At 56.8% G+C, this 13,981-nt stretch overlaps 1 protein-coding gene across 1 annotated transcript in view; it reads right to left on the bottom strand.

The window, feature by feature from the left end:
* The window catches only part of CERK (ceramide kinase), a 56,285-nt gene that overhangs the window by 14,595 nt on the left and 27,709 nt on the right, over positions 1–13,981 (bottom strand). The window contains exons 6-7 of the mRNA XM_039463162.2: positions 10,914–11,059; positions 2,846–2,920 (exon numbers count right to left, since the gene is read on the bottom strand). Coding sequence (XP_039319096.1) covers positions 2,846–2,920; positions 10,914–11,059 — 221 coding nt within the window. The remainder of the gene's footprint in view (positions 1–2,845; positions 2,921–10,913; positions 11,060–13,981) is intronic.

Below are 13,981 nucleotides of genomic sequence, written 5' to 3' on the forward strand. Positions count from 1 at the left end.
CGCCCCGGCCCCGCCCCTCCGCCCCGGCCCCGGCCCCGGCCCCGCCCCTCCGCCCCGGCCCCGCCCTGCCCCTCCACGCCACTCCACTCCACCCCACCCCGACCCCGCCCCCTCCACTCTGGCTCCACCCCTCCACTCCAGTCAGGCCCCGCCCCTCCATCCCACCCCACCACGGCCCCAACCCTCCACTCCACTTAAGCCCCGCCCCTCCCCTCCCCTACCCCGGCCCCGCCCCTCCACCTCCGCCCCTCCCCTCCACCCCGGCCCCTTCAATGGCACTTTGCAAACGTGGGAGTTACTTAAAAACAGTGTGATGCCGGGTGCGGTGGCTCAAGCCTGTAATCCCAGCACTTTGGGAGGCCGAGGCGGGTGGATCACGAGGTCGAGAGATCGAGACCATCCTGGTCAACATGGTGAAACCCCGTCTCTACTAAAAATACAAAACATTAGCTGGGCATGGTGGCGTGTGCCTGTAATTCCAGCTACTCAGGAGGCTGAGGCAGGAGAATTGCCTGACCCCAGGAGGCGGAGGTTGCGGTGAGCTGAGATCGCGCCATTGCACTCCAGCCTGGGTAACAAGAGCGAAACTCCGTCTCAAAAAAAAAAAAAAAAAAACCAGTGTGAAACAAACAGAACACATTCAATGCCCAGGATTCTCTCTCTTGGGGTGTTGGATGCCATATTTTTTATTCAAATGACCCAAATTTCCAAAATAGGCTAGGAGAGCTGTCCTGTGGGGACAGACAAGAGTGTATCAGTGAGGCTTGTGAAATGTCATTAACTGAAAGGACGGTGGTTTGAGAATGAAGAAAAAGTACATGGCACTTTAAAATACAAAATCAACCAGGGCGCAGTAGTTCACACCTTTAATCCCAGCCCTTTGGGAGGCCGAGGAGAGCAGATTACCTGTCACCTGAGCTCAGGAGTTCGAGACCAGCCTGGCCAAAATGGTGGAACCTTGTCTCTACTAAAAACACAAAAAATTAGCCAGGCGTGGTGCCATGTGCCTGTACTCCCTGCTACTCGGGACCCTGAAAAAGGAGAATCGCTTGAACCAAGGAGGCAGAGGTTGCAGTGAGGCCAGATCAAACCACTGCACACCAGCCTGGGCCACAGAGTGAGACTCCCTGTCAAAATAAAATAGGGCATGCCTGTAATCCCAGTACTTTGGGAGGCTGAGGTGGGTGGATCACCTGAGGTCAGGTGTTCAAGATCAGCCTGGCCAACATGGTGAAACCCTGTATCTACTAAAATTACAAAATTAGCTGGGCGTGGTGGCAGGCACCTGTAATATCAGGTATTTGGGAGTGAGGCAGGAGAATCGCTTGAACCTGGAGAGGCAGAGGTTGCAGTGAGCTGAGATCTCACCACTGTACTCCAGCCTGGGCAAGAAGAGCGAAACTCTGTCTCAATAATAGTAAAATAAATAAACAAAATACGAAATCAGAAGTATGCTGGATACGGTGGCTCACGCCTATAATCCCAGCACTTTGGGAGGCCAAGGTGAGAGGATCACTTGAGCCCAGGAGTTTGAGACACAGGGAGAACCTGTTTCTACAAAAAATACAAAAATTAGCCAGGTGTGGTGGTGCACCTCTGTAATCACAGCTACTCAGGAGACTGAGGTAGGAGGATTGCTTGAGTTCTGGAGGTCAAGGCTGCAGTGAGTCATGATCACACCACTACACTCCAGCCAGGGTGACAGAGTGAGACCCTGCCTCAAAGAAAAAAAATCCTGGCTGGGCGCTGTGGCTCAAGTGCCTGTAATTCCAGCACTTTGTGAGGCCAAGGCGGGTGGATCACCTGAGGTCAGAGATTTGAGACCAGCCTGGCCAACATGGCAAAACCCTGTCTCTACTAAAAATACAAAAATTAGCCGGGTGTGGTGGTGCATACCTGTAATCCCAGCTACCCAGGAGGCTGAGAAAGAAGAATCACTGGAACCCAGGGGGCAGAGGCTGCAGTGAGCCGAGACTGCGCCACTGCACTCCAGCCTGGGCGACAGAGCAAGTCCCCATCTCAAAAAAGAAAAATTAGCAGGGTGTGGTGGTGCACAGCTATAATCCCAGCTACTCAGGAGGCTGAGGCAGGAGACTCGCTTGAATCTGGGAGGCTGAGGTTGTGGTGAGCCAAGATGGTGCCATTGCACTCCAGTTTGAGAGACAGAGCGAGACTCTGTCTCGAAAAACAAAACAAAACCAACCTAAGTGACTATTTTAAAATACACAATTTCTGTGACTTAGGTGAGGCATGGTAAGCCTGTGTACTGGGTCGAGGAACAGGCGAGGGTACTAAAGACCCGTCATGCCAGGGCCCACCGTGCTGAAGGCCACGGGCAGTCCCTCCTGCTCTTCCTGACTGGGGCTGTGTCCTGGACTGAAACCTCACAGCCTCACACAGGCATGCCTTCCACCGTGTTTGCCTGGGCACGGCACCCACGCCCACTCCCACGGCCACGGTCATGGCCACGGCCACAGGTACCACGGCAGGACATGTCAGCTTCTGAGCCTCGGGACAGCAGCCTCTGGAGGAGGAGCACGGGACTCAGGTGAGCTGAGGGAGGGCATCGCGCATGTGGTGGATTTTGTGGGAAAGAGCTCGGGCCATACTGGGCGTGCCCTAGAAAGGCTGTTCTGACAAGTTGGCCTTGGAGCTGGGTGCCGAGTGGGATCACAGTACAGAGAGCAGAGCAGGGGACACAGCTTGACCCATGCTTCAGGACGGGCTGGCAGCAGCCGGAACCCACAACAGGGACCAGAGCAGGACAGGCCTGGGGCGCAGGAGGTCCGGCTGCCCTGGCATCTCTGGGGCGGCGCAGAGACATGCATGGGCGGAGGAGGCTCACCGACAACGATGTGCAGTGCTGAGGTTTCCGCATCGCTGGTGCCCACCGTGGAGTAGCACACACAGTCCGTGGACCCTGTAAAGGGAGAGAGAAGCTCCAGAAAATCATTCGAATAACCTGGAATTGTCGTCTCCCAATTCAGTGAGGCGTTCCTCATTCCTTTCCTTCCACGACCCTAGAGTCAACCAACACTAAGGAATAAACAGAATTTACCTACAGAATGGATATTGGTAATGTTAGTGTTGATTCCTCAAGGATATTGAGATTGGGCTGGGGCAGTGGCTCACGCCTGTAATCCCAACACTTTGGGAGGCTGAGGTGGGTGGATCACTTGCGGTCAGGAGTTCAAGACCAGCCTGGCCAACGTGGTGAAACTCCGTCTCTACTTAAAAGACAGGTGTAATGGCATGCACCTGTAATCCCAGCTCCTTGGGAGGCTGAAGCAGGAGAATCGTGTGATCCTGAGAGGCGAAGGCTGCAGTGAGCCAAGATCATGCCACTGCACTCCAGCCTGGGCAACTGAGGTAGACTCTGTCCCCCCAACAACAAAAAAAAAATGCTGCGATTAATCTTACAACAATATTTTTTTTTTTTTTTTTTTTTTTTTTGCGACGGAGTTTCGCTCTTGTTACCCAGGCTGGAGTGCAATGGTGCGATCTCGGCTCACCGCAACCTCCGCCTCCTGGGCTCAGGCAATTCTCCTGCCTCAGCCTCCTGAGTAGCTGGGATTACAGGCACGCGCCACCATGCCCAGCTAATTTTTTGTATTTTTAGTAGAGACGGGGTTTCACCATGTTGACCAGGATGGTCTCGATCTCTCGACCTCGTGATCCACCTGCCTCGGCCTCCCAAAGTGCTGGGATTACAGGCTTGAGCCACCACGCCCGGCCATCTTACAACAATATTAAGCAGCACCCTTTGGAGTTGCTTAGGACATGGCCCTGCCAGCATCAAGGTGGCTCCTGAAGCCTGTCTTACAGGGCCCCCCCCCCAGATGGCAGCAGCACCCCATGGCCCGGACCACAAGGGCTAAAGGAGCCCACTCAGGCCATCTTCAGAGGCCTGAAAAAGTAGGTCAACTGCGAAGGTCACAGGAAAATAGCACTAGAGAGGCTTTCACACCAAGACACCTTCTCCAGCAACAGCGCTGCACTTGAAGGAGGAGCAGGCTGACCTCGGGTTCACAGGGAGTGGCCGCTGCCAGCTGATGCACCTGCAGGGACCCGCTGCCCGCACTCTGCACCCAGTGACCACGCCAGCAGATGCATGACCAGGGTCGGGGCTCTGCTTTCTCCCCCATACAGGGGGGCAAGCACGGTGTGGCCTCAGAGTGCTGCAGAGGGTGGCTTTGCAGAACCACGCTGCACCTGGGCAGGGATGACCACGACAGCAAGGCTGCTGATCCTCCCAGGGGCTGTCTCACTCCGACCAGGTCACAGTTCAGACTGCTGTTCTCCAGCCTGCAGGGGTGAGACTAGCCTGAGGACCTGTGTGTAACAGTGATTCCGGAGGCTCCAACACCCAAGTTCCTCGCTCAGTAGGTCCAGGATGAGGCCGGGCAGCCCAAACATTCGGCACCTGTGCCGGGTAGCTGAAACACCGAGACTGGATCTCCCTGGAACAAACCTTATGACAGCATCTAGCAGGTCTCATGTTGCCACACCCATGGACACCACTCACTAGGGAGTGGCCCAAAGCGTGACCAGGCACAGACGGGCTGGCCTGGGCGCTGCAGGTCCCGGGGGCTCTGCCTCAGCCCCCAGAGAGTCCACAGACCTCTCATCATCGGTGACCTCTGATGACACCCGGGAGTTCCGGTTCCCAATGCAGGTGCTGGACCACAGCCGTCCTGGGGATCTCCGAGACCAGACTGCACAGCAGAAGGGCCCTCGTTAGGCATCTCAGCGGGCTGACGGCCCAAGGGCTGGCACACGTAGGAACACATGCATTTTAAACACGTGTCTTCCTTTTGTGTTAAATCTTAGACTTGAGTGACATCTCATTTCAAAATTGAGCCAGAAAGTGGCCAGGTGCAGTAGCTGACGCCTGTAATCCCAGCACTTTGGGAGGTCGAGGCGGGTAGATCACCTGAGGTCAGGAGTTTGAGACCAGCCTGGCCAACATGGTGAAACCCCGTCTCTACTAAAAATACAAGCAATTAGCCGGGCACCTGTAATCCTAGCTACTCGGGAGCCTGAGGCAGGGGAATCACTGGAACACAGGAGGCGGAGGTTGCAGTGAGCCGAGATCGTACCACTGCACTCCAGCCTGGGCGACAGAGTGAGACCATTTCAAAAAAACCCGAAAAGTAAAAAATGTATAAGTGAACCTTTAAGATTACAGGCATGACTTTTTTTGTTTTTCCTCACGCCCAAGGCCGGGTGCCGTGGGTCCCCGGTGTCTGTCCTGAGTCCCCGGGCCACCCTCTCCGCTGCTCTCCCCAACTGATCTGGCTCAGCATGGGTCTCCTTCCCTCAACATGATGCCCTCAGTCGCCCCAGGCTGGGCCAGAGCAGGCAGCAGCCATGCAGGATACAGTCAAACACTATGGGCCAACTTCATCAAACACATTTCGTGCCATAAGGACAGAAAGGAAACACGGTGTAAAGCCTAGAATTTTTCATAAACATTTGAAGCGGCTGGATGCGGCAAAGGTCACACACTGCCATTACTTGAGATTTTTTTTTTTTTTTGAGACGGAGTCTCGGTCTGTCACTAGGCTGGAGTGCAGTGGTACAATCTAGGCTCACTGAAACTTCTGCCTCCCAGGTTGAAGCAATTCTCCTGCCCCGGCCTCCTGAGTAGCTGGGACTACAGGCATGCGCCACAACACCCAGCTAATTTTCTTGTATTTTAGTAGAGACGGTTTCACCATGTTGGCTAGGATGGTCTCGATCTCCTGACCTCGTGATCCACCCGCCTCGGCCTCCCAAAGTGCTGGGATGACAGGCTTGAGCCGCCTCGCCCAGCCTACTTGAGATCTTAATACCAGGACAGGCAGCTTGAGTCCCTGCTTCAGCCTTGTGGATGTGGCCAGCTGCGGCTTATGCATCTTTTGATCCTGCGCTTCACTGGCTCAGATGAAAGGGAAGCTGCAGCTGCCCCAGCTGACCGGCCGACCGCATGGCCCACCCTCTGAGGATCGGAGCTCAAAAGAACGATCTGTATCCCCAGTGACCACCCACGCTGCGGGAGTAGCTGGGCTGGCCCTCAACGTTCCCAACACAACTGAGTACACAAGTTCCTCATCCACCCGGCCAGCACGGCCCCCACCGGAGTAAAGACCACACACTCCCATTCCCGCAGGAAGAACCGGGATCCAGGGAGGTGGCCCCCAGCACACACATCTCTCCTCAAGCCTCGCCGTGCCTCAGTTCATTAACAGGCAAGGCCGGCTGAAGTTACCAGCCGCAGATGCAGTTAAGGGCTAACACCTGAGGAAGGACCCAATGACGATTTCTTCTTCCTGTGGATTTGCCAATGCAACTAAAGTAACATGTATTTGGAAGAGACTTGAAAGGTAAAAACATGCTAGATGACGTTGCTGTGACATGTGTCCCCGAGGCAGCCCTCCACCGAGGCTGCTCCACACCCTCTGGATCCCAGGACCCCAACCCTCACCTGCCCCTCCTCCCCCCAACCAGCAAGACAGGCAGTGACCTCTTCGCCTTCTAGGGACTGGAACTCTGGAGTGTTGAGTGAGTCCAGGCACCTGCTGCCACCACCGGCCGGCCGTGCACGCCCAGGGGCCTCCCATGGGGTTTGTGCCTGTTCAGGTCTCACTCAAATTTCTTGTGCTCCCAGGCTGGTCCCCAGGTTGCCATGGCGACTGTTACAGGGCCACCTCAGGGTGCCCTCCTCACCCTTACTCCTCCACTCAAGGCTATGCCACGTCTCAGCGACTCCACGCAGCCCCCCATCCGCTACACCCCAGAGTGTCAGACCCCGTGCAGCACCCCTACCATCCAAGCCACCAGCCTTCTCATCGGGGCCCACATGCTCCTAGGACCACATGCAGAGAGCGGTATCGGAGCAGAGTCTGATGTCACCCCCTGCAGAACCACCGCCTCCAAGACATCCTGCTGCAGGGAGGAGTGGAACTCAGCATCTCCCCGGGGCCCTGCCACGACCCTCCACCCCCATCCCAGCCACACTGGCTTCCTCGTCCCCAATACCCCCAGCTCCTCCCACCAGCTGCCCTCTGGACCAGCTGACTCCTGGCTGAGGCCCCTCACCTGTCACCTCTCAGAAAGGCCTCCTGGACACCCATGGAAAGGGGCCACAGAGACCCTCTCCGAGAACCCTCCCCGCAGTGGCATTTGCTGCACTGCCTTTCCCACCCTGGGAAAGGCTTTTATGCCGACATTTGGTGGGCTGCCTCCTCTCCTGGGGCGCAGGCCACAGCCAAGGCCTAGAGGAGGGCAGGGCACACAGTGGCACCCCCACCCTGACCACGGGGAAGTGCAGCCTGCACCACCAGGGGCGCTCCTGAGCCGCTGGTCTCAGCTCCTGAGCTCTTTTTGGATTTGAAGACCTGAGGGTTTTAGGGTTTAGCGCTGCTGTTGACAAATCGTGACAAAGGCAGATTTCTTGCAAACAAGGTAAGAACCATACAGCATAGATGAGAATGTAGAAAACAGAATTCATGAAATCCAGAACACACCGCATACGAAGTTAAAAGACAAAAACCTAATTTGGAAAAGAGTTGTAAAACATAAAAGCCAATGGAGGGCAAATGACACATAAACAAAGTTATGATCGCTTAGAAAGCGACAATGCCTTCTCACTTCCCCATGAGAACTCTGGCTAAGCCAGGCAAAGGAGCTTTACACAAGCTCTAAGTGCAAACAGCAAGAGGACCTGTGAAAAGCGGCGTGGTGTCAGCAATGAAAGCAATACAAACCGAGACAGTCAATAAACACAGCGCATAAGGCAGCATACCTAGCCTATCAGAGGGAATAAAAGGTAAACCACAGACAAACCTCCAGGCTGCGCCAGGTTTTGGGAAATTCCCCCTCCCAGCCCGTGGGAGGTCTAGAGAGCTGTGGCCTTTATGGGAGAATTCAATGGGTCCAGAGACTCCACGTCAAGGCCTGTCCACGAGGAAATCATCACTTGGAGCCTCTGACTGCCACACGTGTGCAGAGCCAGGGTCCCTCATGAGTGTGGAAGATGCACAGAACAGAAGGAGGAAGGGACTGAGGGGCTTGGGGTGAGGACAGCGGGAGATGCCGCCTTCATCTCAGGCACATGTGGCCTTGGAGACACGTGCAACACCAGGAACTTTGGTTGCCTGAGTCATTGAATCGGAATGGGCTGAGTGCAGTGGCTCACGCCTGTAATCCCAGCCCTTTGAGAGGCCAAGGCAGGCAGATCACTTGAGGCCTGGAGTTTGAGACCAGCCCGGCTCACATAGCAAAACCCCATCTCTCCTAAAAATACAAAATCAGCCAGGCATTGTGGTACACACCTATAGTCTCAGCTACTCGGGAGGCTGTGGCAGGAGAATCGCTTGAGCCCAGGAGGCAGAGGTTGCAGTGAGCCAAGGCTGCACCACCGCACTCCAACCTAGACGACAGAGCGAGACTCTGACTCAAAAACAAAAACAAAGAATTGGAACACCACTTGAACCAGCGGCAGCCAGCAAGACACGTGGTAACTGGCCAGGCATGGTGGCTCAATCCCGCCGTTTGGGGAGGCAGAGGCTGGTGGATCACTTGAGTCCAGTCATTTGAGACTAGCCTGGGCAACACAGCAAAACTCCATCTCTATAAAAATACCAAAAAAAAAGGCCGGGCGCGGTGGCTCAAGCCTGTAATCCCAGCACTTTGGGAGGCCGAGGCAGGTGGATCACGAGGTCAAGAGATCGAGACCAACCTGGTCAACATGGTGAAACCCCGTCTCTACTAAAAACACAAAAAATTAGCTGGGCATGGTGGCGCATGCCTGTAATCTCAGCTACTCAGGAGGCTGAGGCAGGAGAATTGCCTGAACCCAGGAGGCGGAGGTTGTGGTGAGCCAAGATCGCGCCATTGCACTCCAGCCTGGGTAACAAGAGTGAAACTCCATCTCAAAAAAAAAAAAAAAAAGAAAAAAAAACCAAAAAAAAAAAAAAAATTAGCCGAGTGTGGTGGTGCACACCTGTGGTCCCAGCTACTCAAGAGGCTGAGGCAGGAGGATCACCTGGGCCTGGGACAGTCGAGGCTGCAGTGAGCCACGATCGTGCCACTGCACTCCAAACTAGGCGACAGAGTAAGACCCAGTCTCAAACGAAAAGGCAAGCCGTGATCTCTGCACCTTCGGGGGCCAGAAGCCTGGAGCGTGAGTGTGTGTGAACACAGAGCTTGACCTTGCACAGCTGTGCTCCATTAGTCATTCAACAGACATCTAAGAGGGCCTTTGGGTGCCCCACCGAGGACACACGAGTGAAAGCCAAGCTCCCCGCCTGCAGGGAAGACAGACATCAGCCAGGGCCCAGGGGTCTTCCCAAGCCGCCCACAGCCTGCCAGGAACCGAGAGGTCGGCGGTGGCACAGGGCCCCTGAGGAGGACGGGAGGACCCAGCAGAAGTTCCGCGGAGATCCAGTGGGATGGTTCTGCAATACTTTGGTTTAATTGAGAGGCTTGCTATCAGAAGGGCTGCTGAGAGCTTTTACTCTACTGAGCTATTTCTAAAGAAACAGCTTCTCCCCTTAGTGTCTCCCAGCCAGGAGCCGGGCTGTTCTCAGCAGACAGGACTCTTCTCAGGTGAGCGGCATTCTTCTAAAACTCAGCAGGCGGTATTACAAAAAAATCCCTCTCTGTAGATAACCACATCACACCTTCCCCAAAAGCCAAAGGGGAGGGTCCTGAATAGACCACCATCTTTTCACATATACTTAAAACCATGACCTTGGTCAACTGTGTGCTAACAATTATTAGTAATTCATGAGATGTTATGCTAACACAGATGCCCCTAAAAATGAGTCTTTATGCTGAAAACACCCACCATGTCACCATGCATGGGGGAACACTTTGCCTCACACAGTTATTCACAAGCTCTGTCTTTAAGAAGGAGTCATGGCTTCAGCTTAAAGGGTGACTCCTTCAAGTAAGCACTGGCCCGAAGTGTCACCTGTCAGAGGCAGGTCAGGGGTGGGAACAGCACCCACGGAGAAGGTGGCTTGCGGCCTCTGTCCCTCCTAAGGGCTGGCCTTTCCCTTGCTTGGCAGCAAAGTGGGCTCTAAGCCTCCAACTCTCACTCCATCTGGTGACCCTGTGACCTCACCGCCAGTGCCTCCTGTCGTCATCCATAAAATGGGGATGACCGCGGTGCTCACATCCCAGAGCTGTGAGGAGAGCAGAGGTGTGCACCGTGCGGTGTGGGGCGTCTGCCCGGAGCCTGGCCCGCAGCCAGTCGCCACTCATGGGGCCAGACACAGGCCGGGAGAGGACGGAGGTGACTCATCCCCTGCCAGGTCATTTGCAAAGCCCGCAACTCACCACGCTCAGGCCCTCACCCTGATTTTGCTTAACACTGTGATTTTTCAAAAAACAGGGTGCTTCCTAGAAGGACGCTGAGTGGGCCAAGCCAAACCAGCACTTGAGGACACAGCCCAGCAGCTCCCGGCTCCACCAGGTCCTGCCCTCGGTTCTGCGCGCCCCCCACCCCGCCCCGCTCAGCCTCCTCCCAACTTCCCACCCCAACTCCTTCTGCCCACACCCACCCCTAACTGGTTCCTTCAGATCCAGAAGCCACCTCTTCCAGAATGCACCCCGCCAACCTACCCACCTGCTCCCGGGCCCCGGCGGCCTCCCCACTCCACACCTGCACCCCGGCAGCAGGGTTCTCCTGCCTCGCCTGAAGCAGCCTTCGGGGTAGTCGGGGAACTTTTCTTTCCGCAAGTGCCTATTTCATTGGCCATAAACTCTCAGTGATATCCCCCCAAGAGTGGCCCTAATGTTCGGAAATCTGTACGAACTAAACGGAGAATACTTAGGTTATTAAGTGTCCGAGGTGGCTGCTTATGCAGAACAATGCCTAAGGATGGGAAAAAAGAAGGACAGAGAATGCCAGGCCGGCTCCGTACCCGCGGGGATGATTCCGATCCGGAGGCTGCTGGGGACCAGCACGGCCCGGGGGTGGTTCTGGTCGACCCCGGCGCTCCTCTGCGTCCTCCCAATCAGACCGTGCAGCACCTCGCTGAACATGCCGTCACCGCCGACACAGACGATGCTGCGGGAGGAACAGCTGGTCAGGGCCCCGGCAAGGGCGCCCATCTGGCGCAGCAGGCCTGAGGCTTCCAACTTCAGGAGGGGCAGCATGCGTGCCCGGCCCTTGGCAGCTGTCTGGGAGCATGGCTCCTGAAGTGTCCCTAAGTGATAAGGTCGAACCTCTCTGCTGACTGGCCTAAACCACGTGTACAAACAATGAGATTTACGGCAGATACTGGCTTTCCCTCTGTGAGTCCGGAATTTGGGTTGCTAGGCAGAGAATGCCTGCATGACAATACCCCATCAAAAACACTACACTCTATGAGGCCAGGCTTGGTGGTTTACGCCTGTAGCACTTTGGGAGGCCGAGGCGGGTGGATCACGAGGTCAGGAGATCAAGACCATCCTGGTCAACACGGTGAAACCCCGTCTCTACTAAAAATACAAAAAATTAGCTGGGCATGGTGGCGTGTGCCTGTAATCCCAGCTACTCAGGAGGCTGCGGCAGGAGAATTGCCTGAACCCAGGAGGCGGAGGTTGCGGTGAGCTGAGATTGCACCATTGCACTCCAGCCTGGGTAAAAAGAGCGAAACACCGTCTCAAGAAAACCAAAAAAACAAAAAAAAAACAAAAAAACACTATACTCTGGGTCTCAAGACTCAAGTTTGTGGGGCGGGAACAGCGGATCTGTGCTGCCGAATTTGTGATGGCAGACAGGGTGCGGTCCAGGTGGCCCGCGTGGCGGGAGAGGCACAGGCACCTATGTGTGGGTGTTTCACCTTGGCTGAGCCGGCTGTGCAGCCTTGCGGTGTCCCGGTCAGAAATCTCAGCCAAGAGCACCACCCCAGCTCAGGCAGCAAATGACTAGCCGTGTGGGTGGTCTTAGCACCCAAGGCAAGAGCAGAGGGGACGAACAGATGCTGGACAAAATGGGTCATGAGAAAATCTAAGGAGAGGAGGTGGAGAAAGGGGGCACTGGCTGAAGGGAGAAAGGACGGGTTTTAGGGCGCGCTGTCCTATGCCGGGATGACGAGGGAACCAACACCGAGGCGGCAGAATGAGGGGTGCAGGCGTGGAGACAGACGTGTCCCTGCAGCCCAGAGGGAAGGCGGAGGACAGGGCTCAGGTTCGCCGGATATCCCAGTAGCGTGCAGCAACCCGAGAGCTCCCATCACCTGGGAAGAGACGGCTGCACGCGGAAGGGCCGCCCGTGGAGGAGTGGCGCGAGTTGACTGGAGGGAGCAGCCTGAGGGGTCCCGTCAAGCACGACAGCATCAAGGTGCCTGCCCACTGCGCGGTGGGTCTGGCTGTGCCGGCGCCGGCCAGTCTCCAGAGCTGAGATCTCTGTCCACCACCCACCCACCACGCAGGGCACCTACTTTGGGCTCGGCTCCCATGGTAAGCTTCTTTGCCCTTCCCACAGCCTACACCTTGCACTGGGGCCGACTTCCCCGAGGGGCTGTGCCTTCAAGGACAGGGCATCCTTGAACGCGCCGTGTAGCATCTGAGTTCACAGATCACTCCGACGGAGGGCTCAGCTGCAGGAAGAGCAGCCCTCACTGGTCAGGCCTTCCAGCCTCCTGCAGGGCATGTGCCTGGGTTCTGAGAGAAGGTGTGTGCTCAGGAGTTGAGGCCCGTGGCACGACTGGCTGATCCCCTGGCCAGGGTGGGTGCAATAAGGTACCAGCCCCATCACCACTGAAAAGTGAAGACGATGGTCTTCCTGCCAAGCTGCTGTCGGGTAGAGCTGGGGAGGAAAAGTGCATGGGGGAGCTGCCGTGGGTGGAGTTGGGGGGAGTGTGTGGGGAGCTGCTGTGTGTGGAGTTGCGGGGGAGAAGTTGGTGGGGGAGCTGCTGTGGGTGGAGTTGCGGGGGAGAAGTTGGTGGGGGAGCTGCTGTGGGTGGAGTTGGGGGGGGAAGTTGGTGGGGGAGCTGCTGTGGGTGGAGTTGGGGGGGGAAGTTGGTGGGGGAGCTGCTGTGGGTGGAGTTGGGGGGGGAAGTTGGTGGGGGAGCTGCTGTGTGTGGAGTTGCGGGGGAGAAGTTGGTGGGGGAGCTGCTGTGGGTGGAGTTGGGGGGGGAAGTTGGTGGGGGAGCTGCTGTGGGTGGAGTTGGGGGGGGAAGTTGGTGGGGGAGCTGCTGTGGGTGGAGTTGGGGGGGGAAGTTGGTGGGGGAGCTGCTGTGTGTGGAGTTGCGGGGGAGAAGTTGGTGGGGGAGCTGCTGTGGGTGGAGTTGGGGGGGGAAGTTGGTGGGGGAGCTGCTGTGGGTGGAGTTGGGGGGGGAAGTTGGTGGGGGAGCTGCTGTGGGTGGAGTTGGGGGGGGAAGTTGGTGGGGGAGCTGCTGTGTGTGGAGTTGCGGGGGAGAAGTTGGTGGGGGAGCTGCTGTGGGTGGAGTTGGGGGGGGAAGTTGGTGGGGGAGCTGCTGTGGGTGGAGTTGGGGGGGGAAGTTGGTGGGGGAGCTGCTGTGGGTGGAGTTGGGGGGGGAAGTTGGTGGGGGAGCTGCTGTGTGTGGAGTTGCGGGGGAGAAGTTGGTGGGGGAGCTGCTGTGGGTGGAGTTGGGGGGGGAAGTTGGTGGGGGAGCTGCTGTGGGTGGAGTTGGGGGGGAAGTTGGTGGGGGAGCTGCTGTGGGTGGAGTTGGGGGGGGAAGTTGGTGGGGGAGCTGCTGTGTGTGGAGTTGGGGGGAGTGTGGTGGGGAGCTGCTGTGCGTGGAGTTGGGGGGGGGAGTTGGTGGGGGAGCTGCTGTGGGTGGAGTTGGGGGGGGAAGTTGGTGGGGGAGCTGCTGTGGGTGGAGTTGGGGGGGGAAGTTGGTGGGGGAGCTGCTGTGTGTGGAGTTGGGGGGAGTGTGGTGGGGAGCTGCTGTGCGTGGAGTTGGGGGGGGGAGTTGGTGGGGGAGCTGCTGTGGGTGGAGTTGGGGGGGGAAGTGGTGGAGGCGCAGCCTGCTTCCCAGAG

The sequence above is a fragment of the Saimiri boliviensis genome, chromosome 21 (assembly GCF_048565385.1).
Source record: "Saimiri boliviensis isolate mSaiBol1 chromosome 21, mSaiBol1.pri, whole genome shotgun sequence".
NCBI classification, from domain to species: Eukaryota; Metazoa; Chordata; class Mammalia; order Primates; family Cebidae; genus Saimiri; species Saimiri boliviensis.